Source organism: Gloeophyllum trabeum, assembly GCF_000344685.1.
Source record: "Gloeophyllum trabeum ATCC 11539 unplaced genomic scaffold GLOTRscaffold_00002, whole genome shotgun sequence".
NCBI classification, from domain to species: Eukaryota; Fungi; Basidiomycota; class Agaricomycetes; order Gloeophyllales; family Gloeophyllaceae; genus Gloeophyllum; species Gloeophyllum trabeum.
The window spans coordinates 1,383,273-1,406,779 of record NW_006920411.1 but is presented as its reverse complement, the minus strand read 5'-3'; the positions used below and the strand labels follow the sequence as shown (position 1 = coordinate 1,406,779).

Genomic DNA, 23,507 nt, shown 5'->3' with positions numbered 1-23,507 from the left:
AAAAACGATGCTTTGCCCAACTGAGCAGAAATCAAAGAGGCAGAATAAAGGAGGTGTTAGCCGGTCTACACATAGAACCTGATAGAGGTCAGCGTCAAGCGGTAAGATCCTCGACTAGAGCACTCACTTCTTATTTATTTGATACAGGAGTAAATTGAGGTTAACCTTCGCGAGGCCATTGAACAAGGAAAGAGAAGCACGGTTCTCAAACTGCGCTTGTAACAGATCTTCCATCCTGAGATCTTGTGATGCCACCCGATTTGTTATACCCAGAGTGTTATTATAGACCTCGATGGTGAACACGCCGACTTCATTGGAAGATATGATAATGTCGATCTTGTCGAACTGTCGAGGAGAGAATTGGTCGATGGATAACAATATACCTTTATCGTACAAGTCTTGCGCTCCATACTTGAATGATCCAAACTGAGGAGTTCTCCCGGACTTCTGCAGCTCTCTCATATGGAAATATTGCTTGGTGAAAGGCATAACGAAGCGTTTTTTCCTAGATCGAAATGGTCATCGATAGTCGAGAAGAGGCAGAAATTCTTCATACCCTTTGCCACGTTGCATAGTGTGCATTGCTGCATCGACGTATTTATGATAGCTGTCTATCTGCTCCTCGAAGTATTTCTTGCGTTCTCGTAAGTGCTTCAGGGCCTCTTCCATATTTTCCATTTCTTGTTGTCGCTGGAGCCGCTTTCTATGTTTGCTCCGCACATCGCCAGCGATGGCATTTAATATGCCTTGGTACCCATCACTGCGAGTGATCTTGCCCAGCTTTTCCAGCTCTAACAGGAAATAGATAGCGTGCGCCTTCACTTCCCGGAAAGATAATCTAAGGATGGTATAAGGAAGAACGCCCGGAGTGTAAAGAGATATTCACTTACGATCTGATATCTTCCATTCGATACGCAGACTCATACCCCGTCGTCGACGGCATCTGTCTACGGGACCTGGAGCGTTTGCGATCGGCGATCTCCTCGTTGCGCAAAATCTCGTCCCATATTTCCTCGTGTTCGTCTGTTACTGGCTGCATCAATGCTTCGACCAAGTCCTTGGCGGGTTGAACTCGTAGTATTGCTAACACTCCTCTCTTGGCTTGTACCCAAAGCGCTTTCTCGTCGGCCTGCGGGTCTGGGAAAGAGGATTATGAGCAACGACCTTAGGAAAATGCTGCGGAACGTACCTCGCACGTGAGCGAACCGATTCGACAACTCTAATGTGATGGCCTTGTCACGAGCATCCTTGAGCTCATCGTTGCCGAGATGTGGCACCCCATCAAGCTCGTGTAGAATCACTCGCAGAGTATCGTCACGGGCAGGAGCCTACCACGATCTTCGGTGAATGTCAAACATACGGCGGAGGAGAAGACGTACGATAGACTCTGCATGCTGCGCCAATAGTGCATGCATGGCATAAACCTCGTTCGGGGAGATATAGATCGGCTTTGGTTGGACTGTTGCATCCAGGAACTCGTGTGCATGGTACTGAGTCTCAGCGTCAGGGACATCGGCCACTGATAGCACGTTAGCACTAGCAGGTCCCATAGACAAACCAAGTGTTCACCTTCCAGCAACCAAGCAGTCATCTGCTTGATGCATTTGGCGACGAAGTCGTTGATCGGGACGAAGGAAGGACTGTCCTCTCCAAATTCGGTGCCGCTCGCAATTTGGGTGAGGACCTTGGAAATCTGCGCAAGGTTTTTGCGTGCAGCGATATCCACAGTACTCGACACAATATCGAACGTCTCAGGCGTGCTTACGCCTGCCATTAGTACCTAATGACAGACCTGATTTCGGGAGACTCACATGATAGCGGGGTTGATAAACCTGTAATAAACCATCCGGCCAACGCAAGCGGCATAAACTTCATCAGACTCGTCCGGGAACTTCTCCTACAGTCATCCAGTCAGCGACCGAACAGAGGTAAAACTGTCGTCCATTACCTTCAGTGACGCTAGCGTCTCGCGAGCAAGGTAACGCATAGCGTACGGCATCCTCTTAGTTGACTGAGTAATGGCACTTACGAAGGCATCTGCCCACCACTGAAGGACTTGAAGATCTGCGCAAGATTGGTCTGAGCTCGGGATATGTGTTGATATAGACCAGAAGATACAAACGCCGGATGTATTCGGCTCGAGTGGGCGGGTCATTGAGAGCTTGATAGAAGGGCAAATCCTTAGGCTTGCTACTGCTTACACCGGACCTCATTTCCTCTATGTCTATTCTCGAACGGTAGATCTACGGCCGTGTAAGCATTTCCCAGTGCACGGCTGGTGGAAGAACTCACGATAGAAGCATCAACTTCTAGATTCAGATCATCAGAGTTGACAATTTCTCGAATGAGCGACTGGAGGATTTCTCGGACATAGACAACCTGCTTTGCCCTGATGTAGTGAACGGCAATGTTGATATACATCGGATGGCCGTGTTGGATGTCCACGACGGAGTTGGCTGCGGCAATCTCTTGTTGTATGGAAATCTGGACCATGGGATTAGCAAAATATCGAACCCGATCACTCCACACAAACCTGAAAGAGTTTCAAAAACAGATAATCCTCTCGTCTGTCTTGTCCATAGCCAAAAAGCGTCAAGACAATTCGTTCAGTAAGGCGTCTATTCTTCTCTCCTTCACCGTCAGGCGAAATCTCAAGGAACAGTTTACTAAGGTAGTCCCCCCTAGTCTGTAGCAGATAAAAGAGTTGCTGATATAGCTCAAGCTTCCGACGTGCTGCATGGTCCAGAGTATTCGGGCCGGCAAAGGGATCTCCATGAGCAGCCAAGACGGATGCCCTCGCAGCATGAGCAGCAGCACTGTCGGCTCCGTGTCGTCGACGCGCTTTGATGAGCTCCTCAAAGCTTTTCACGTTCTGTACCACAAGGGCAATCTTGACGTCGAGGTCGTGCACGTCATTCTCCAGTGCCTGGTTCTCCCGGATATTCTCCACGACTTTCTTCCGAAGTTGCTCAATTTTGATCTCCTCTTGAAAATCAGCTTCAGAATCATCAAGGAGGTGCACAAAGTTCTTGATTGTGCTAACGTTGACGTTCTTGCCTAATGTCAGCTGTCTGTACTGCTCGCGGGTTTCCTTTCCGCGGAAGAGAGATTGTATCTTGACAACCTTGGATAAGTTTGCGCGGAAGTATTGCAGCTTGGCATGGAATCGACGTCTCTGCAGGACGCCCCGTAACATGGCCTGCAATATCACCGCTATTGGAACACTCCTATACAGATGGTCGCGCCAGGCGTAGTAATCACGACGGACGAGGGCACCTCGTGCAGCGGCTTGAAAGCCAGTAACGTCTGGTGCAACGAACTCCAACTGTTTCTTCTGCTGCTGGCGTCTCTGTCGAGTAAGAGCTGCACGCGCCAGGGCCTGGAAACCTCCGACCGCAGTAAGTGTGTGCGCCTCCGCCAACTTCTTGGTAACTTCGTTGAGTTCCTGTCGAGCTAACTTCCCGCGAGCCAGAGCCTGAATACCAATTAACACGGGGGTCGCCTTGCGTAAGCCTCGAATCAGAGCCAAGAGACGCTTTCTGGCAAGGTAAGTACGGGCAGCGGCTTGAATTCCTATGACAGTCTGCGTGACATCTTGCAGCTTGTTCAATTGGGTCCGCATCCGACGGCGCATGATAACTCCCCGCGCATGAGCTTGTAAGCCTGCGACGTATGGCGAGATGCCCTCCAGTGTCTCGGCACGCCTCTGTGCGACTCTACGCACCAGCGCACCACGAGCACGCGCCTGCAAGGCGACAACAGACTTCACGGCGTCGATACGACCAAAGCTCTTTTGCACTTCGACATGTTGCTTCTGCGCCAGACGGGCGCGAGCGAGAGATTGGAGCTTCACAATTGTACGTGTGCTTTTCCGCAGGGCTATTTTCAGTAATGCGAACCGACGTCGCTGAATCACGCCGCGAGCCTGAGCCTGTACCTTGACGACATTACTCGAGATGGACTTAATACGCGCAAGTTTCGCTTGCCAGCGCCTGTGCGCAATCAGGCCCCTTGCAACGGCCTGCACGGCAACAGCCCAAGGCACAAGATCCGCTTGTCGGTCCCGCTGTGCCCGTAGGACTCGCCTTGCCAATACACCTCTGCATTGCGCTTGGAGTTTCGACACGTATCGCTCGGCGAGGCGCAGCCGTACGCGCTGTGTCGCCACAGCCTTACGGACCAGGAATGCCCTCGCAAGAGATTGCGTCTGTACGATGGATCCCTCATTCTCAAGTAGTAACCGATCACGACCTGAAGTAGTCAAGTTTTAGCTGGATTACCTATAATTTGAACATGATCAAACGCTCACGTTCGTCGTCCGTCTCCACCTCCACTTCAGGGTCCTCGTTGATCTCTTTCGCTAGTTCTCGTCCTACATTGCCGAAGTTCGGCATAGCAACGCCGGATAGACCTTTCTGCGTCTTTTGCAGCTGGTCATCTGAGAATTGAAGATGGCCCACGAGATTGCCAATCCGTTCTGCCATTCCACGGCGTGCAAGTAGATGACTGCATGACCCCAGAATTAGCTGCTTCCTGCATCGATGAGAAGGGAATATACCTCAGCGCGTGGATACAGTAAATGACCTTGGGCAGGTTCTTCTTCTCGTACAAATCGGTTAGCTCGAATACAAAAGTCTATAAACATATTAAAAGGACAGCTTAATGATTACTAAAAGAGTTACCTCCGGCAGACCAACTTCTCGAACGAAATTGAAGAAATAGTTGATATTATCTGAATGTCGGAAATCCAGTTTGGGCGCCTGAAATGATAAGTCGTTAAAAAGATACGTCTAGGAGATCCTGCACCGTTACTTGCATCATAAATCCGCCTCACAACGGCCTCGCCTTGGAATACGCGGGCGAGGCGAGCTAGGACGACCCCGTTGCGGAGTCCTTCCTCCATCTCAACGACGCCGAACTCGAGTTCTTCTCCTAAGCAGCCCTCAATCCACTGTTGAGCCTCACCAACGTGACACAAGTACTCATAGGCCTGAAGGAGATGTCTCTGAACGTCTGCCCATAGACCTCTGGTCAATCTCGATGAAGGTAGGGGAGTGTTGGATGTGTCTAGTCTCCTATCCCTAGATAGTCGAAGCCGTCCATGAATGCCGGCAACCTCGTCTGAGTCGGTCACGCCGGTCACGACAGTGTCTGTGTCAAACCTAGACTTGAAGGGTGAGCGGGAATGGCCTATTGTCCGAGGTGTCCTAGGCTCAGGCTCGCTTGGTTTCTCCTGCTTATGCTCTTCCCAGTCGTCCTCAGCGTCCCCGCTGGCGATCCGAGGAAGATGACGGCCAAGTCTGCGACCTGCTGTAAGATTCGAGCCGTATTTCTTATTCATGTATGGACTCCGGTAGAGCGATGGGGACATGACAGAGGATGTCGGCGTTGTCGGAGTCGGCGTAGGGGTATGCAACGTCGATGTCAACGTGGAGCTCGAAGACTTACTGGGTGATGTAGGTATGCTCAGATCCGCCGAGAGACGTTTGTTGTACTTCTCAATCAAGGAGGAAGTGGACGGGATGGAGTTATACAGCGAGGTAGGCCGCCTATGAATCGGGGCAGTGGTCGGCGAAGATGGATATGCTGAACGAGATATGGTTCCGGATGACAAGGATGACACATCGGAGTTCGTGGTACTCGATGATCCAGTTGTCTCAGGGATAACGCTCTCAAGGGTGTTCGCCCGACGGTATCGAAATGCGGGAGAGGCAGGCGAGGGATCCGCGGATGGCGCATCAGAGTTTGCTCGTTTGATGCTGGGTGGTACTTGAGAATGTAAAGGAGTGGTCGGTAAATGAATGCGCTGAGCATTCGGTGTATGGAAGGAGGACGTCGGGGAATCCGGACTCTCGACAGTAATGCCCGTGGAATTGGGCGAGAGCGGAGAGGCGATTATAGGTGATGGAAGCGTACGACGTTTCAAGTATGTAGGAGTCCTCACCATGTCTGAGTCGTTGCCCCTCGGCGGCGTGGTAGGGGCACCGTCGACGCCGGACGGGGCGGTAGACCCCACGTCCCTCCTGGTATAGGTTGTGGTGGCATCAACGGACGTACCTGGATGAGTATCCACAGGACTGTCTGGTCGTGCACGCTCCTCCCACTTGCTACGAACGGCGTCCAGACTATTACTGACGCGGTGAGAAGGAGCCCATCTCCGAGTACCACTTGGTGTACTGGTTCCTCCAGAAGGCGTTCCGAGGACGCCTAACCCTGATATTGAGCCAGAGCGCGAGATAGAGCCACCGCCCCCCCGTGAAGAGGTCCTTTCCAACAGCCGTTGCTGGTAGGCAAAGGGTCCCGGGGTAGAGCCGGTCTTGTTACCATTGGGAAAGGGGGAGCTTGTCGAGTTCGAACGGTCCGACATGTCGTAAAGGTCGTGTAGAAGTCGTTAAGAGTTATTGCGGCGGTCAAGCCCGCCTCGAAGAGCTGAAACACCCTCGAGAATGAAGCGAGCGATGTAAAGTAGATGAGCAGGGATTTAGGCAGATGATTGCAGCTGCTCGGTCCGTGAGCTTAGAGAGACCTTCCATTTTGGGTTTTGTCAGACTCGGACGCGTCGCGACGCGGTGTGGCAGAAAGCGTGCCCGATGCCTGCTACATCGCAGCTGGAATCACTTATTGCTACACTGGTGCCTCGTGCCAGGTCGGATGATGCGCTGAGGAACGAGCTCTTAATCCATTGCTCTGATATATTAAATAGGTATACGCCCAGCCCTCGTCAGTTCGCCCAACCCTAACACGTTTCCAAAGTCATATTGGACGAAATCGTGAAAGTGATATTGGTCACCTTGCTGATCTGGTGAAGCGACACCGTCAGTGAGCTAAACTTCAAAGTCCTGCTGTGTCTCAGTGTTTCCGCAATTTTAGTCCTACAGTCGTCCCCGAATGGCGCTGCGTCTCTTCGCTTTACCAATCTGCTCTCGCGTCTATTAGACCAGGTATATATCACCCTTCGCTGTTCGTGCTGCTCCCCTGTAATGCATCAGTCAGCCCCTGCTAGAACGAAAACATGCTTCCCTTCTGTTTTTGTACACCCTCGCTTCGACGGGTCGGCCTTCTAGTTCAAGAGCGTTCTTACCCGCACTGGTCCCACCACCTCCCACACGCCCTCGGACTACAACGCCCACTCCGTTGACTCCATCTTCCGCTAAGCATGCTTCGGGCAAGTCGAAGGCAGAGCTTGTAAGGCAATATCGGGCCAAGACCGGTGAGTATCCAAATATTGCGCTCGATCATTCGAATAACCCGAGAAGGCTGTCCTGAACTCTCGGAGCATCTGCTGCTGCGCGACACCTTGTACCTATTACAAGGCATCTCTGGCAAGTATGTTCAGTTTGCCCCGGCAAGCGATCCGAATCAAGAGAGGCAGATCGTCTTCCTGGAGGATCCAGTAAGTCTGCTATGGCCTGCGATACACTATACTGTGTCATTCATGATGGGCATGGCAGAGGTATATTATTTCCCCTCCGACGAAGGCGCTGATTCACCGACTATCGGAAGTTGGCCATCTATATAAACGCGTGGATGCTTGGGCGAACGACCGTGAAAAGAAAGGGGTTGGGATGATCGAACAAAGCCTGTGTCATTATCTACAGACCCAGCTCACCGAGTACTACAGATTGATCGCTGTGCTGGAATCACAAATGGTCCCTGCTTCGTCTGCGGAAGACGATCGCACAGAGGGCAGTGGCAGAGCTGAAGAGACCGGCCTGACTCTACGAAGATTAGATGTATGGATAAGTGACTGGAGGCTGAGAATGAGAATGATGAGTGCTTGCGTCGAGGGTGCCCGAGGTGCGTCGTGCTTGGTTTGACGGATCTTCCTATTAAACTTCGTGTTTGCCGCAGATGCTCATGGCGGTGCTCTCGTTAATCTGATACATAGCTATACAGACAACGGAGACCCTTTCGTGCGGCGTTTCACAGATGAGTTGTTGGAAGAGGTGAGCATGAGTTTCGTTGCAGTGAGTGTGGCTAAACCGTGGCAGGTGTCGAAACCCTTCTTTGCGACATTACATAAATGGATATTTTCAGGCGAACTTTACGATCCATATTCCGAGTTCTTCGTCGCAGTCGATCCAGAACTTGCGCACTTGCAGTATATTCACCCATCCTCACTCGAAGGCGCCGTTGGGCAGCTTTCGGCCGACGGGGGGTTTGTTGGCGGGGATAATGATATTATAGCAGGTCCAGAGTCTGGTCTGCGACTATGGGAAGCCAAATATCAATTTCAGAAAGGCATGTTACCTGCCTTTGTTGGAGAAGCTTTTGGACGGAAGGTGAGCGACTGTCATTATTCTTGTGCTAGCCTAACGATCGTTACCAGATATTCTCCACGGGGAGAAGCTTGAATTTCATCCGCTACAGTTGTCACGATAGCGATTGGGTAGCAACTCGGGAAAAGCTCAGTAATACAGGAGGGAGTAGGTGTCTCCTCTTTTGTGTGATGTAGGTGGCTCACGTAGGCCAAGCTTTGAAGTACAGCGATATCGCAGGCTTAGAGCGTTCCATCGACACCGCTTACCAAATCGCTAGTCGGAGATTATTCGATGTGTTCCTGGATAAGTTCAGGCTGCTGGATCACCTGCGGGCTCTCAAGAATTACATGTTACTTGGTCATGGAGATTTCACTGACCAGCTTATGGATGCTCTGTCGTATGTGCGTCTTCTAGACCTGGAAAGCTAAGCTCACCTTCCCGTCAGGCCAAGTTTAGCGCGACCTGCGAATGCATTACACCGTCACAACCTAACAGCAACCTTGGAAACTGCATTGCGCTCCTCTGTCGCCCAAAATGACCCACCGGACGTCCTGCGGCGATTGGATGCGAGAGTCCTTGAATTTCAACACGGCGAGATAGGATGGGACGTCTTCACTTTGGAGTACAAAGTGGATGCCCCCATTGATACGATCATTGACCCGGAGTCGATCCTGAAATATCTCAAATTGTTCAACCATCTGTGGAAACTCAGACGAGTCGAGAAGGCTCTCAACAAAGGGTGGCTCCGAGTGACTAGCGGTTCAAGGAGTTTCTTGAGAGTACCTGGTGCGTACTCACCTGGCCAACATAGCCATAAACATTCAATTTTCTTTAGAACTGGAGCCGGAATGGCATCGTATTCGCGCTTACCAAGCGGAGATGATCCATTATGTACGTCAGATGGAGGCGTGGTGTCAGTTGGATGTCATAGAGTGTTTATGGCAAGTCCTTCTGGAGTTCCTGGAGAAGAAGGATGGCGATCTCGACGCTCTCATTGAGGCCCATCGGACGTATTTAGACAATATGGTAAAGAAGATATTGCTGCTGAGTCCCAAAGCAGGAAGAGAGGTACGTTCGTTGCCTTCGAAGGAGAAAGGCTTGACCGGGTCTTGCCAGGAAACTCTTCTAAATCAAGTGCTTGATTTATTTGCCATAATACTGCAATTCAGGGAAGCAGTGGTAAGTTATGTCACATCTACGGGCGCCTTTCCCTAACTTCATCAGGATAATTTCTACAATTACTGTTTGTCGGAGTCCGCTCGTAGAGATTCTCAGCTTGACCACGAACGGGTAAGTTTATGGTTGCAGAATTCGGCATGTATCCTTATGTCTCCTAGGGTGTTTATACCGCAAATGATCCAGACGAGCATACTGACACAGCGACACTGGAACGGATTCTGAACATCATACGCGAGTACGGAACATCGTTTTCTGAGAAGGCTCATGCCATGGTGCGAGGTCTTGGCAATCATCACGATCTCGAATCCCGCTCCTTGTCTACCCGTTTGTCATTCTCGGACTTCTACTCTACGAAGAAAGAAGCGCATCAAAAAGCATAAGCTTTCACCGTGCTGTATGTACCACTTGTACCATCTTGTATATATGTGCCTACCAGTGACATCCACAGTTTGAAAATATCTATATCTCATGTGGTAATATGTGCTATGGATACACCAATAACCTATTATTACAAAGATAACGTTACAGCCTCGTTACTCCGGTCGTCAGGTATAAATGCGCATCGTTAACATCTTGGTTCTTTATACAACTTCAGGTGAAGAGAGCTGCAGACAACAGAAACGGATCTGCTATGTGTTAGAGTTTGCCACTCCCACGAGAGATTCGGTAACTTACGATAAAGCCATCGCCAATGACGCCCACACCGGAGAAAGTCGTGCATGACCTGCAGGATAGACAACACCAGCAGCGATAGGGAGTGCAATCAAGTTGTACATGACGGCCCACAGCTGACGATGTACACCGATTAGTATCCATCTCCCTTCAGTTTCGAGGCTACTCACGAAGTTGAATTTGACGCGAGTGAAAACCTTTCGAGAGAGGTCCGTCAACGTCAACAGACTCCGCAGGTTCGACGTCACAAGGATGAAAGAAGCGCTTGTGACCGCTACATCACCTACAGGATATGGGAATCAATCATGAGCGGGTACGACAAGTACGAGAAGCGACTTACTTCCCGACCCGATAGCTATCCCCACGTCAGCCACGGAAAGCGCCTGGACGATAGTCAGTATCTTTTCTGCTGGCCAAGGGCGGATTGACTTACAGGTGCGTCGTTGATACCGTCCCCCACCATTGCTACAATGCAGCGGTCATTCATTGTTCGACGTCCGGCTAGGCCCCCAAAGTTGGAAGAAGGTCGCTTTGGGCCGACTTGCTGTAACCACTGGACTTTCTCGGCCTGCAGCAGTGCCATAAGCACTATAACACAGTATGTCATCGCATAATTCTCACCTTCTGATGCGGTAGAACGCCCGCGATGACATTCTCCTCGGAGATGCCGACCAAGCGGGCCACTGCTTTCGCAGTGGTGACGTTGTCGCCCGAGATCATCCAAGTGCTGATTCCTTGTCTTTGTAGACGCGATATCACCTCGCTAGCTTCGCCTCTGATGTGATCTGCGACTGCGAAGGCAGCAACCACAATGTAATGTCGGTCTTCCTTGGGTTCATTCTCTTCATCAAGAACGGCAAGTAGAATGACGCTCTTCGCATCGGACTTCCATCCGTTCATGAGCACCACAATCTCTTCTGGGATTATGGCACCGTGTTCTGCCATCCAGCTCTCGTTTCCTATGATGGCAGAGCATCGGTACTCTTGGAAAGAGGCCTTCAATCCCTTTCCGGCGACTTCTTCGAACTGAGAGCCCATCGTAGTGGAGGCTGCATTGTCCTCACAGTAATTTTTGAGGGCGGACGCTAAGGGATGCGAACTAGCGGACTCTATCTCAGCTGCCATGCCCAAGATAATATCAGGTTTCCACTTGGTCCTATCGGCTATAACCTTCGCATCCGTGACTCGTGGTTCCCCTCCTTCGGTGAGAGTACCAGTCTTGTCAAACACAATGAGGTCCAACTGCGCAGCCTCCTGGAAAGCCTCGCCGCCACCTCGTGCGAGTATGCCGAATTTCGCAGCGAGTCCCGACCCGACCAAAAGGGCTGTAGGTGCTGCGAGACCTATGCCGCAAGGACATGCCACGACGAACACAGCGATAGCGAATTCTAACGACCACACGACTAGAGGTTGCATTATATCAGCATCTCCATTTTTTTGCACTGACGAAGGTACTCACCCCAGCCACCGACCTCGATATCCAGGTAGTCTGCAGGGAGGGATCCGCTCTCCCCCAGGACGAGCCAGATTATCCAGGTCAAGACAGCCAAAAGTGTGACAACAGGGACAAAATACCCCGTTATGAGGTCAGCGATACGCTCTATGGGTGCTCGTCTTGTCTGGCCTTCTCGAACAATCTTCACGACATGATCCAACCTGCACGGCATTGAGCATCTAGACCTGTACACGCACTCAACGCGGGACATACATGCTTTCGCCGCCGATGGAATCCACTCGGATGTCTACCATGTTGCCTTTATTGATAGTACCTAGGAAAACCTTGTCACCGATCTCCTTCTTGACCAGTCTTGATTCGCCTGTCAGGGAGCTCTCGTCGAAAGTGCAATCCGATCCAGCCACCAGGGTCCCGTCAGCGGGGGGTGTCGACCCGCTCGGGACTCGGACTATATCCCCCGCTTCGAGTAAAGAAACGTCAGTCCTTTGGACCGCCCAACCTCGCTTGCGACCGTTTTCTATCTTTTCATCGCCTTTCTCGAGATCAGAGTCTTGCGAAATGCGAGTCTGGTCATTCGCGGTCTGTGACGATGGCATAAGAAGAAGAGCTTCTGCGGGACGGAGTTTGCCCAAGGCTGTCACCGCGTCGGCAGTGCGTGTTTTGCTATGAGCTTCCATAAAACGGCCTGCAAAAGATGTCTCATTTCAGTCACTTCCGCGTGATAAAACCCAAAGACTTACCGGCTAAAAGGAACATCGTAAGAAAGACGACGGAGTCAAGGTACGTCGTAGTGTCCCCATCCCCAGTAGGCGACGGTGATTGAGCTGCAGCTAGACCCAGCAATGCTATTGATGCGAAGTATGCAACCGAAACACCTGTTGAGACCTAGAGCACATTCAGCACAACACCCTATCGAGCAGACGTCGGACTCACCAAGAGGTTCATGCTGCCAAACCTGACGAAACGCCTCCAAATCGGCGTCCTGCTTCCGGGTCTCCAGAGTGCTTTGATCTCCTTCAGGCTTCTTCGATGGAAGACACCGGCGCTGTAGAACATGACCGGAGTGGCCAAGAAGAAAAGTGCCCATTCAACTCTCGAAACATTCCCCGTCCATATGGGCTCCATGAAGTATCTTCTAGTCCGGTTCTGGTGCGGGACCAAGCTCATGTAGACGATCGCGATGATGAAGGTAGGTATGGCCACCACCACAGAGAATAGCAAGCGCAGAAGCATCTGTCGCTGTTCGTGGAGCTGCATTCTACGTGCCCTCTCTTCGAGTGATGGCGGGCGATATATGGATACCTCAAACGGTGGCGACTTGGATGAGGCGATGGCTGAAATAATCGTGCGTATGGTAAATTCTGGCGGGTTGGGATGATATGATAGCTGTATTATTGGATCTGTATAGTCAACGATTGGCTTCGTAATAGTCACATCGGGCCCGAGTCCTTGAAGGGCGGTTATAACTCGTTCAGGACAATGTCTAGGATCGGGTGAGTAACGCGGTTAGCCATGCTTCGAGCAAGTTTGCTCACTTGCAGAACATGCCATTGACTCGCAAAGAGATCTGACGGGGGCCAGACTGTTCAAGCTCTCCCGTCTCAGACGATATAGCTTCGACTGCGACTACCTCTGCTTCATAGCCCGCGTCTTCAATGGTCTCAACGATAGTGTCCGCGAACTTTCGCTGCTCGATTGTTGCACTAGCAGATTTCCCCAGAACATTGACCACGACGTCAGTGACTCCTGGCAGCTGGGAGACAAGCTCGGTTATGGTGTTTGAGCATGAGGCGCAAGTCATCCCTCCAACAGAAAACACCGCGTGGTATGGCCCTTCTGAAGATCGGGCAGGTCGTAGATGGGACGGGGGCTGAAGAACATGGATAGGTTCCACGCTGACGACCTCAGCCTCGTATCCCGCATCCTCGATCGTCTCCACAACCTTGCGTACCAGGTCTTGACTCTCGACATTCAACGTCCCCGAGTGACCAAGTAAGTTTACGACGACGTGGGACACACCCGGTAGTTGAGAGACTAGGTCGGTGACGGTGTTGGAGCATGATGCACAGGTCATCCCTCCAATGGACAGCTCGACGCGGTATGACTCGGCTGGCTGAGATGCCTTCTCCGTTACAGGCAAGTTGGTACTCTTCTCTAGTTGTGGACTGTCGGGCACCGTAAGGTCTGCCGAGCGTCGACCGCCATTCTGGTCGCACTTGACGACAACCCTATCAGTACTGCCAGTGGGGACTTCCTCTATGACGTTGCCATGATCATGCTCTTCTTTCTTGCAGATTAGACATTGCTCGACATGTCGCCTGCGTCGTGTGAATAGGCCTGATATATTGCTGACGCTCCTGTACAAGGATGGCCTGACATCTGGCTCCGCGGCTGTCGGAGTCGCCACTATGTCGAAACCGGCTTCGTCTATCGCATGCTTGATGGTGGTCGGTGAGAGGTCCTTGTGATGATGGACAGTGACCGACTGAGATACGATGGAAACGTCGACTGAGGCGGGAGCCGGGGTGAGCGCGCACAGCGTCTCTTCGATTGTCTTGACGCAACTGAATGGAATTGAGCGGTTAGATATAGACGTGAGTGCTCGTGAAGCTCACCTGCTGCAGTGCAGGTTAGAAATTAAGACTGTCGTGACTGCTTCGTCTGGGGAAGTCATAGTATGGGAATGGGGGAGGGCCGAGAGCGTCCGGAGGGGTCGAGCAGAGGGACGCCTGGAATATAAGGGAGACGTAATGGGGGCGGCCATGATGAATTACGACAGATGGACAGGTAACCCGGAAACAGGGAATTCAGAGTCGAGTGTGGGTATGGGACGATCGCGCAGACACGAGCCGGAACCGCACTCCTGGTGAGTGTTAATACTTCTCTTCCTTTGTCAGGAGCAGACGAGCGAGCCAGAGTCGCCAACAGCGTTCAGGACGCGTCTCAACATCCGCTGGGGGGTATATGTACTACAGAGGCTGCCTCTGCTGACTTAGATTGCGGTCCAATACTTTGGCGAAAATGGCGCAGACGCAGCACAAATGCCTCAATGACGTTACATAATACACAACGATCGCCTGCCAGGACCCCGATCAGCCACTGGCAACCGTGGAAAGTTCCGGGGTCTAGAGTGCGCAGGAATTTCATTCAAGATTGTGGCACACGACGCGGTGCGGCCACAGCACACTTGCCTTTCTTCCCTTTAAAGTTTAACATGTCTACCAATACGAGGGATAGGCAATCTCGCATATCGTCGCTGTTTGGCTCTCCGGATAGACATTCTAACCGCTCAAGCTCTATACTTACTCGCTCCTCGACTCCCTCTCCGACTGCTTCCCATTCAGACCTTTCTACAGCTACTGAATGGACTCGAGCTCCGATCATTCTAGGAATATGCGCAATGGACATCAAAGCAAGGTCAAAAGCTATGAGAGAGATACTTACTAGACTGGTGGAACGATCTCGGGGTGCTATCGAGGTAGTAGTATTCGGCGACAAGGTTATCCTGGATGAAGGTGCGTGCCCCGATCCATCGTGTCACATTGGTCAGACGTTCATGTCCCTTAGACGTCGAAAACTGGCCACGATGCGACGTTCTCATCTCATTTTTCTCTACGGACTTCCCGCTAGATAAGGCCATCTCATACGTAAAACTTCGTAACCCGTTCTGCATCAATGACCTCCCGCCTCAAGCTCTTTTGTGGGATCGTCGGCTAGTCCTCGCTGTCCTCGACCATCTTAATGTGCCTACACCCCGGCGTCTAGAGGTTTCTCGCGACGGCGGACCGAAAATAGACGATGAGCTCAGGGACATGATGAAGGCACGGTTGGGCATAGAACTTGGAGGATTCCAAGTAACACCCGAAGTATCTCTCAGCGAAGATGGAGATTCCATTATCATTGACGGTCAAGTGATGGAGAAGCCGTTTGTGGAAAAGCCGGTCAGTGGAGAAGATCACAATGTCTATGTATACTTCAAAGGAGGTCAAGGCCGCCGCCTGTTCAGAAAAGTAGGCAATAATACACGTTTTAATAGATCATCCTACTGACCAGTAGTCTATGCGGGGATTCAGATAGGCAATAAGTCCAGCGACCTGGACCCGAATCTAAGTCATCCTCGGACAGACGGATCGTACATATACGAACAATTCATTGACGTAGATAATTCGGAGGATATCAAAGTATACACTGTAGGCAAGGATTATACTCACGCGGAGACCCGGAAGTCCCCCGTGGTCGATGGTGTCGTTAGACGAAATACTGAGGGCAAGGAAATCCGGTGAGTCCCATTCGTCCACCCCCAAATGATATCCCACGACACGTCGCGTCAGTTTTATCACCCATTTGAGTGATGACGAGAAGTTGTGGGCAGCCAAGATTTCTGAAGCCTTTGGACAACGCGTCTGTGGATTTGACATGCTTCGATCTGACAACGGTCGGAAAAGCCAAGTTATTGATGTTAACGGTTGGAGTTTTGTGAAGGGCAACGAAGGTTACTACGGTGTGTACTACTCCCATTCGACTGCAGTGCAGCGCAACTCAGCTGTGTCCCGTTCGTTGTCCCCAGACAAAGCTGCCGAGATCCTGGCGGGGCTTTGTCTGTCAGCCTCTCCGTCTCCGTCGCGTGCACTCGTGACAGAGTCGACCACTCAGGAGTCTTCCACGTGGCTCCTTAAAGCCAATGTAACGGTATTCCGACATGCCGACCGCACGCCAAAACAGAAGCTCAAGTTCAACTTCCCCATTGGCGAAACTTGGACACAGCCGTTCGTCCGGTTACTCAACGGCGAGACAGAGGAGATCATATTGCGGGAGAAGGAGCAGCTGAGCCTGATCGCTGTTGCTATTGAAGAAGCCAAAGCTCTTGGCGCTGTGGGCGAGGATCTGACAAAGCTCACTCAGCTGAACAATGCCCTCTTCAGCAAGATTGAGTTCCCAGGGACTAAGGCACAATTGAAGCCCGTCTATTCCAAGAAGCAGGCAGGCCAGACGCGGAGCCTCACGAAGCTCACATTGGTGTTCAAATGGGGTGGTGAGGTGCGTGCGTCGTAGGGTTGGTATCATTAAATTATCTGATTGCTTCCTCCTAGTTCACCCATTCTGCCAGGTATCAATCTCGGGATTTGGGCGAAAACATGAAGAAGGATATATCAATAATGAGTATGTCAAGCACCCGAATATGTTCCGCGGTTCTGACCAATGCCGTGCAGATAAGGAAGTTCTCAATAACGTGAAGGCGAGCTGTCTGCCATACGCGCGTCCATTCACCATGTACTCGGAACTCAACATTTATTCAGATATACACTTCTTCGGAACGTCGTGTCGTCGCGTCCGCCGAGATTTTCGCGACTGCCCTTTTCGATAGCAACCAAGGATACGGGTCCGGATCGACGGCGAGCTCGCGATCATCAACTGACGGCGGATCCAGCTCCTTCTCAGCCAGGAGTTCTCAGCATCAATTGAGCAAACCGAAACAACCCCCCGTTCTCATTGTTCGCAAGGACTTGCTGGACGATTCCAACGCTGCCAAAGATCTTATGGACGATGTAAAGAAGCGCTTGAAGATCCTACTTAGGCCCGGTGAACCAGAGAAACGGCCTGAGCTGACGTGGCCCAAGGGTATGAAAAAGGAACCGGTGGAAGTAGTGAAGGTGTGTTCATTTGGAGCCAATATGCCTATTTGTCTGACGTCCAGGTAGGAAGTCATAGAGCTTCTAAGTTCATTCCGGGATATCATGAGAAAGAACTGGGAGACCCTCGACGTGGACAAGCTACAGGAACGATGGTGAATCAATCAACCCGGTTACGCCTTCTTTCGCTAATACGTGCGATGCAGGTGTTGTGGCGACGAACCTTGGCTATTTAGGGAGCGTTGGGAAAAGCTCTTCGAAGATTTCTGCGATGTAAAGCAGGAGAAGTTCGATCCGTCTCGTGTGCGTCCGCTGCTCGGTACATTCCGCCAATCAAAATCTTAGCTAATGTCATATCGCAGGTGTCTGAACTTTATGACACCATCAAGTATTGCGCCCTGCATCACAGGACGTTCTTGTTCGCTATCTTCGACGAGAATGGTGGTAAAGACGGGCCGAGTGATCGCAGACTTCACGAGCTATATAGTCGCGCGAAGGCTCTTTTTGACTTAGTTGCTCCCCAAGAGTACGGCATCGAGCCACACGAGAAGTAGGATCTTATTGGGGGGTTACCGCGCTTGTACTGACTGCCCGCAGGGAAGAAATCGGAGTACTGACCTCACTACCCCTGCTCAAAAGAGTGGTCGATGACTTGGAGACAGCCAGGAACAACGGAAATAGTTCTCTGACACTCTACTTCACTAAAGAAAGCCATATCCACACCCTGGTAAACCTTGTTCTGTTGTCCGGCTTGCCCATTGCCAACCGGCGAATTCCGGAACTCGACTATTGTGTACGTTCAATCCATCTATCACGGAGGTTTGTCGCTAATCTTTGCACTAAAAGTCGCATATAACGTATGAGCCTGCTCTGGAATATACCGAAGTACAGTACTGAGTTCGGACATCTTCGTAGGTTTGAGCTTTATGAGCGTAACCATGGACGCGGGAAATCCGACAAAGAATATTCTATCAAGCTGTCCCTAAGCGAAGGCGCTCACTCGTCAAATGTCCTCGATTCCGCTCTGGACGCCCGCCATTCTTTGAATGTTCAGCCACGCAGGTGCGGCTTGAGATGTATGGATTCTGCCAGGATAATACTCACCTCACGGTACAGGAAACTAACGCAGCACTTGCCCTACAGTCTCGTCATAGAGAAGCTCTCCAAGCATTTTGGGCGATTACAGAAGGTAACTTCATTAGGGGATTTCAAGGTCAAGCCTGTTACTGAACGATTTCGGCAGGACGACGACATTCCCGAACCAGGCGCAGAGACATTGCACACTTTGGGAAGTCCGATTGCTGTCGACAGCGCAGCAGACGATGATTTATGAAGGGTGTCAAGATGAGGGAGTCAAGTTCAGATGCCCCACGGACGGTTACAAGAGGAGATTGTAGCATAGCATTCACTGCCCTGATGAACACCATAATCCGGATGTATATTAGCTCGCGTAATCCTGTACAAGTGTATGTAATACATATACAAAAAGGCATCCACGGCATGCCATTCACGATATACTGTTACCTGACTCTAAGAGGAGTCCTCATTCCACGGCCTCAGTCCTACTCGGCTCTGTAGGGTGCTCACTTCCTCGGGCTTGAGGTCGCGGAATGTCATCGTGTGGCGTCCCCTCCCGGCTAGGGAAGGATGATCGTGGTCAAAGAGAGCGGAAGGAGACTGTGATAGCATGGAGGACTGCGTAGCCAGTGCCGCAAACGATGAGGTAGAATCATTGTACCTGATAATAAAGCCATTTGGTGATACGGTGGATGGAAGGTACAAAGCAAATGATACTCACAGGCTTTAGAGCGGTGGTAAGCACAAAGGTCATTACGATCGCGGGGACATACTCACCGGTGTGCTTCTTTATTGAAGCAATCCTCTTCAGTAAGTTTATCCAGCGCATGTTTCTTGAAAGAAGCCTTGATCCAGTGTAGCACGTCGAAGACATGGTGTTCCTTTGGTCTTAACGGAGGTCAAACCGGAGCATCATTCGTAAGCATTACAGTACAGCCTTACCTCCAGGGGCGGAAGCGAGGGGCAAGGTTGAATGATCCATTTTGCTGGGATACCAGAGGATGGAACACGTCTGTGATAAACACTACTTTTGGTGGACGGTCCGGATAATTGGTCGGAAACAGAAGACGGAACTTCAAGATGGCATCGGTATAATAACCTAGCGGAGTTCGGGCATTCCACTATACATCGCTTCAATATCTCACATACCTTGCTACAGGAGACGTTGTGTTAGATAATGACTCCCTTCCCAACAGTGTATACACGTACGTGAACGAAAAACACGCCGTCCCAGACGAGCAGGTTGTCAGGAGACGGCGTGATGTACATTCCTAGGGGGCAGTGGCCTCTGTATCGTAAAGAAGCATACTCTAAAGATATTGCGGTCTTCGCGACAGCACTAGCTGATTGTGCGTCCGAGGCTGGAACAGAACTGGTACCGGTAGGCCGTGCTTTTGACCTTGGCTCGGATGGCGGTTGCATTAGGTTCATGGTCGGAGAAGGCCCAAGCATTATAGGGCACTCAGCGTATAGGTGGCACTCGGAAGCGGCGGTAATTCAACGCTCTGGCAATGGAGGAACGCGTTGAGGATTGTGGGTCCATGTAGTACCTTGTCGTAGTTGCCCGAAATAGCAATTCTTAGTAGGACCGCCACAAGTCTTCAAAGAGTACAAACACTAGTATCCTATGCTATGCAACAACAGCTAATATAAATTAGTAGGCATACCCCCCTTTGTACCGGGGACGGTGATCGTCTCGACGCTCTTGACGGTCAGAACGGTGGTGGTCGTTCCGCCGAGACCGCTCTCTGCTAGACCCGTTAGGGTACTCTGAATCACGAGCAGCTGCCCCTCGGATACTGAACGTATCTGGGGCACGCTCGCCCCTATACCTGTCGTTCCTATCCTTGTCGTACCGCGACCCTCTAGAAGCGTTGACTGAACTCTCGATCTCAAACCTCCGATTCCTGTCGTTACCCATGCTGCCAAATGTGAAAACCTTGTTCTCGTTGCCTATCTCGCTGCGGACGTTGCGCGGAGGCTGCGCATCCCGAGTCATGCCACGATTCCTCGCGTTCCTCGGGTTGCCAAACCAGTCGTCCGGGTCCTCTTCCTCTTCTTGATGTTTGGCCACCTGCTCCATTCTTGCTCGATCTTTCTTTCTCCCCTGCTTTCCAACATTCATCGGTGCATTGAAACCCCATCCATCCCCGACATGGTCTGAAGTCTCCCAATCTCTGGGTCGTCTGGCTTTGCCCTTGCTCAAGGAGGTGGTGGCGTCGAAGAACGGGCCCGACATGATGTTATAAGAGCTGAACGCCGATGGCTCCAGGGGATGATCAGGCGGGTGTGGTAGAGAATTGCAATCCTGTCTGACGTTCAGCCCTACAGAGCTCATCGTGGATGAGAAACTACTAACGTCGCCCAGATGGCCGGATTCGCCGCAGTTGTAACACCACTCGTCTGTGGCAATGTAGCCTTCGCCACCGTTACCGACGCCTAATACACTCTTCTCTTCCCTGACCCGTAAGATTGTCTCTCGGTCAGCGTCTGAAACATAGTGATACAGTCGCCATAAAGTAGGGCATTCCTAGGAGCAAGGTGTCACTATATTCAAACTATTCTGGCCACAGTTTAACTCACATTCGTATGATGTCGCGATGACCCACATCTGTCACAGTCGTCGTAGTTGTTCACTTGAGTTCCACGAATAGTGAATCGTTGGGGACAGGTCTGGGAGGATGTTAATGATACTGAGGCCTACCACCACCATGCATAAGTTGTAACGTGCCTTGTTGATATGACCTTTCATACCACATGTATAACATGTCTTACTGATAGGACAACTTCTGGTCGAATGCTCGTCTCGGGCGCCACACGTCAAGCACTTGTCAAGCGTAAAGCATTAAATGAATTAGTCGGATAGGCGTGGATACATGGAGCTATACTAACTATTTGGACAGGGCATTCGTATGTCCTGTGATCCCCCTCTTGTCCGCAGTTCTTGCATACAATCTTCTGCTGCTTCGGTTCCTCCTTCTCTTCCTCGAAGTAGCGCACCATTCCCGGGGCCTTCCTGTCATCGTAGTCAAGATATTCGATGTAGGCCTCGTCGTCCGAATCTTCATCCGGTCGGGTTATGACTTCTACGGGTACGCCAACTCCTTGGCTCAGCACGGATACGTGATCAGGCAGAAGCAATTTGGCCGGCTCATTCTGGGCACTCGCAGCCTCCAGAGCCGCGCTTTTGCTTGATTCCCCGACTTTGGGAGCTGGTTCCGAGGCAGAGGACAACGGTGCAGGTGCCAGGTCGACGAAGAAAAGCGGAGGGCCTTCGTCTCCAGCCACAGAGACTGCTTTATTGTCTGGAGCAGAAGTTACTTCGCCCTCCTCGGGCGCGCTATCCACCACAGGCCGCTTCTTCTTCTTCCTCTTCCGCTTCTGGTCCTTGGTCGCGTCCGGCTGGGGTTTGCTGCTTGAAGGAGGGCCGCCATCACTATCCTCGTCCACAAGAATGGGAGAAGATGGCGCCGTAAGATCGATAACCTCCGTGTCCGTCATGGTGCGGGAAGAAAGAACCAGGTTATTTCGAACTTGAAAGAGGAAAGCGAAGGAGTGTTCTCTTTAGACCGGCATATGCCGAAGCGTGCCCTGAGACTGGCAGTGTGTATATCTATATTCAACTGCCTCTGCATAACAATAGCAACAATTGCATACTGTAGGGTAGGTATTTAGTTCTGATCAAACACTCTTGGACTAAGTCTCTGATTTTTAGTGCGGAGGTTCGATCGGGACAGATATTCTACATACAAGCTTGAGGGTGCAGGTGAATGCTTCTGTGACGGCAACAACGATACGCTACATCAAGATACAGAATAGACGGTGTTGGAAACAAGTAATGACGACAGTGTTGATACATCCGGTGGGTAGCGTTGAGCCAGTATGATGGTGTTGAAACTCATTAAGGGGGCCTCGGGGCATCGCGATGTGGTGTTGAGACTGGGCATTCCTGGGGAGGATCGCCCCCGCTGTTATTAGCGGTTAATGACTATAGTCGTATCTGTGAAGGCAACATCCCAGAATTAAAGGACGTCAGAATGGTAACAACAGCTGCTCTCACTTTCTATAGAACGTCTCCGAATCTGACGGTACAGTCTATATTGACCGTTGAGAATGCGAGAGGGTGTCGAGGAGGGAAATCCACATACCTCATTTCTGCGTGCACCTCGAGTCTTCCTACCTTGGGCCTCCAGCTCGCGGCGGTGTTCTCGATCTTCCTTCAGCCACTGCAACGCCGTGTGGTACAACAGCGGATTGGGTCCGAGTTTCGAGGTAATGTCAACGGCGTGCGCGTCAGACGCGGATGGCGGCCATGAGGTAGGAGGAGTGACCATCTTCCCGAAGCGCATATGGGCAATGTGAGTCGGGAAGTTGTTCAACCCATCATATATATGAGTTGCATCTAGGGATGGCGTCAGAAACGTAGCTCGACACAAGAGATACGCTTACAAATGATGGTGGCATTCCGTTTCTCACTGTCGGCTTGGAGGAATGATAGTAGGTCATCGCGGACTAGGACATCAAGGTCCACAGTAACCTGCACAGCTCCGGTAAACCACTGCACATCTCAACATCAAAGATAGATTAAATATTGCATACCTCATCCAGAAGCAGGACATCCCAGGGTTGCATTAAACCCATGACGAGCTGCACACGACGTCGTTCTCCATCCGATATCTGATGCATGTGCCAGTCCAAGTCGACATCGAGAATATCCAGCAGCTCGTCCCTGCGTTCCTTGTACCTCCAGCCGCCCACAGAGTCGAGGAATGAAGCCACCACGATGTCACCGCGCACGACCGGGTTCATAGCCCTGTATCATTGTGAGCGGCTGGCCCAGGACAGGGCGGTGGGTGTCACGAACCATTCGGTGCCGAGGAAAGTGACACCGTGGAGGTATTCACGGAAGACATCCTTGCCTTGGACGCGGATATCTGCTCCTGGCGCTGAGACCAATCTCTTGCCAGCCAAAATCTGTAGAAGAGTGGATTTCCCGGCTTGGGCTCATTCAGATATTTTCAACTGCGGAATGCTGTATGACACAGACCTCCATTTGCACCAATGAGTATAGTGCGTGACCCTGGCGGTAAATCAAGATCTATATCAGTTAATGAGGGAGATATGCCGGGTTTGTGGGAGTAGGTCAAGTTTTTGACGGAGATCGCAGACATGTTTGTAGAGGATGGACTGCAGCAGATGAGGCACTGCGATAAATGTCCTACGGTTGCAATT

General features: G+C 51.2%; 7 protein-coding genes across 7 annotated transcripts; 2 read left to right on the top strand and 5 right to left on the bottom strand.

The window, feature by feature from the left end:
• Positions 1 to 123: 123 nt before the first annotated feature.
• Positions 124 to 5,341, bottom strand: GLOTRDRAFT_34245 (uncharacterized protein; the record flags this gene model as incomplete). Its single annotated transcript, XM_007863558.1, has 16 exons — positions 124 to 505; positions 557 to 838; positions 891 to 1,137; positions 1,190 to 1,328; positions 1,380 to 1,519; positions 1,570 to 1,760; positions 1,812 to 1,897; positions 1,949 to 2,064; positions 2,123 to 2,243; positions 2,293 to 2,484; positions 2,534 to 4,251; positions 4,310 to 4,506; positions 4,559 to 4,635; positions 4,683 to 4,760; positions 4,789 to 4,790; positions 4,813 to 5,341. 16 exons carry the CDS (start codon positions 5,339 to 5,341, stop codon positions 124 to 126), a joined length of 4,497 nt encoding a protein of 1,498 aa, XP_007861749.1.
• Positions 5,342 to 6,590: 1,249 nt separating this feature from the next.
• On the top strand, positions 6,591 to 9,882 carry GLOTRDRAFT_70469 (gamma-tubulin complex, DGRIP91/SPC98 component; the record flags this gene model as incomplete). Its single annotated transcript, XM_007864080.1, has 15 exons — positions 6,591 to 6,703; positions 6,754 to 6,815; positions 6,871 to 6,941; positions 6,994 to 7,210; positions 7,257 to 7,393; positions 7,452 to 7,797; positions 7,852 to 7,946; positions 7,992 to 8,282; positions 8,330 to 8,426; positions 8,475 to 8,658; positions 8,707 to 9,047; positions 9,097 to 9,329; positions 9,378 to 9,440; positions 9,486 to 9,551; positions 9,599 to 9,882. The coding sequence occupies 15 exons, from the start codon at positions 6,591 to 6,593 to the stop codon at positions 9,818 to 9,820; spliced, it is 2,538 nt and encodes an 845-aa protein (XP_007862271.1). The 3' UTR covers positions 9,821 to 9,882.
• A 229-nt stretch (positions 9,883 to 10,111) lies between these two features.
• Positions 10,112 to 13,642, bottom strand: GLOTRDRAFT_103260 (heavy metal translocatin; the record flags this gene model as incomplete). The annotated part of the gene is made up of 11 exons (XM_007864079.1): positions 10,112 to 10,228; positions 10,283 to 10,395; positions 10,453 to 10,495; positions 10,546 to 10,656; positions 10,734 to 11,515; positions 11,572 to 11,768; positions 11,821 to 12,253; positions 12,309 to 12,453; positions 12,502 to 12,968; positions 13,047 to 13,051; positions 13,104 to 13,642. The coding sequence occupies 11 exons, from the start codon at positions 13,640 to 13,642 to the stop codon at positions 10,112 to 10,114; spliced, it is 2,952 nt and encodes a 983-aa protein (XP_007862270.1).
• A 1,278-nt stretch (positions 13,643 to 14,920) lies between these two features.
• On the top strand, positions 14,921 to 18,753 carry GLOTRDRAFT_136149 (uncharacterized protein). Its single transcript, XM_007864078.1, has 16 exons — positions 14,921 to 15,083; positions 15,136 to 15,578; positions 15,642 to 15,847; positions 15,900 to 16,069; positions 16,136 to 16,605; positions 16,659 to 16,728; positions 16,779 to 16,804; positions 16,866 to 17,219; positions 17,268 to 17,353; positions 17,405 to 17,501; positions 17,561 to 17,748; positions 17,796 to 17,991; positions 18,045 to 18,055; positions 18,114 to 18,260; positions 18,315 to 18,387; positions 18,442 to 18,753. The coding sequence occupies exons 1-16, from the start codon at positions 14,969 to 14,971 to the stop codon at positions 18,529 to 18,531; spliced, it is 2,742 nt and encodes a 913-aa protein (XP_007862269.1). The 5' UTR covers positions 14,921 to 14,968; the 3' UTR covers positions 18,532 to 18,753.
• GLOTRDRAFT_70461 (UBC-like protein) lies at positions 18,729 to 19,697 on the bottom strand (the record flags this gene model as incomplete). Its single annotated transcript, XM_007864077.1, has 4 exons — positions 18,729 to 18,936; positions 19,053 to 19,163; positions 19,218 to 19,374; positions 19,481 to 19,697. The coding sequence occupies 4 exons, from the start codon at positions 19,695 to 19,697 to the stop codon at positions 18,729 to 18,731; spliced, it is 693 nt and encodes a 230-aa protein (XP_007862268.1).
• Positions 19,698 to 19,919: 222 nt separating this feature from the next.
• GLOTRDRAFT_136148 (uncharacterized protein) lies at positions 19,920 to 21,776 on the bottom strand (the record flags this gene model as incomplete). The annotated part of the gene is made up of 5 exons (XM_007864076.1): positions 19,920 to 20,023; positions 20,076 to 20,583; positions 20,635 to 20,805; positions 20,859 to 20,948; positions 21,228 to 21,776. 5 exons carry the CDS (start codon positions 21,774 to 21,776, stop codon positions 19,920 to 19,922), a joined length of 1,422 nt encoding a protein of 473 aa, XP_007862267.1.
• A 190-nt stretch (positions 21,777 to 21,966) lies between these two features.
• Positions 21,967 to 23,446, bottom strand: GLOTRDRAFT_136147 (P-loop containing nucleoside triphosphate hydrolase protein; the record flags this gene model as incomplete). The annotated part of the gene is made up of 7 exons (XM_007864075.1): positions 21,967 to 22,275; positions 22,336 to 22,370; positions 22,424 to 22,677; positions 22,725 to 22,812; positions 22,875 to 23,088; positions 23,140 to 23,272; positions 23,323 to 23,446. The coding sequence occupies 7 exons, from the start codon at positions 23,444 to 23,446 to the stop codon at positions 22,257 to 22,259; spliced, it is 867 nt and encodes a 288-aa protein (XP_007862266.1). The 3' UTR covers positions 21,967 to 22,256.
• Between the last annotated feature and the right edge of the window lie 61 nt (positions 23,447 to 23,507).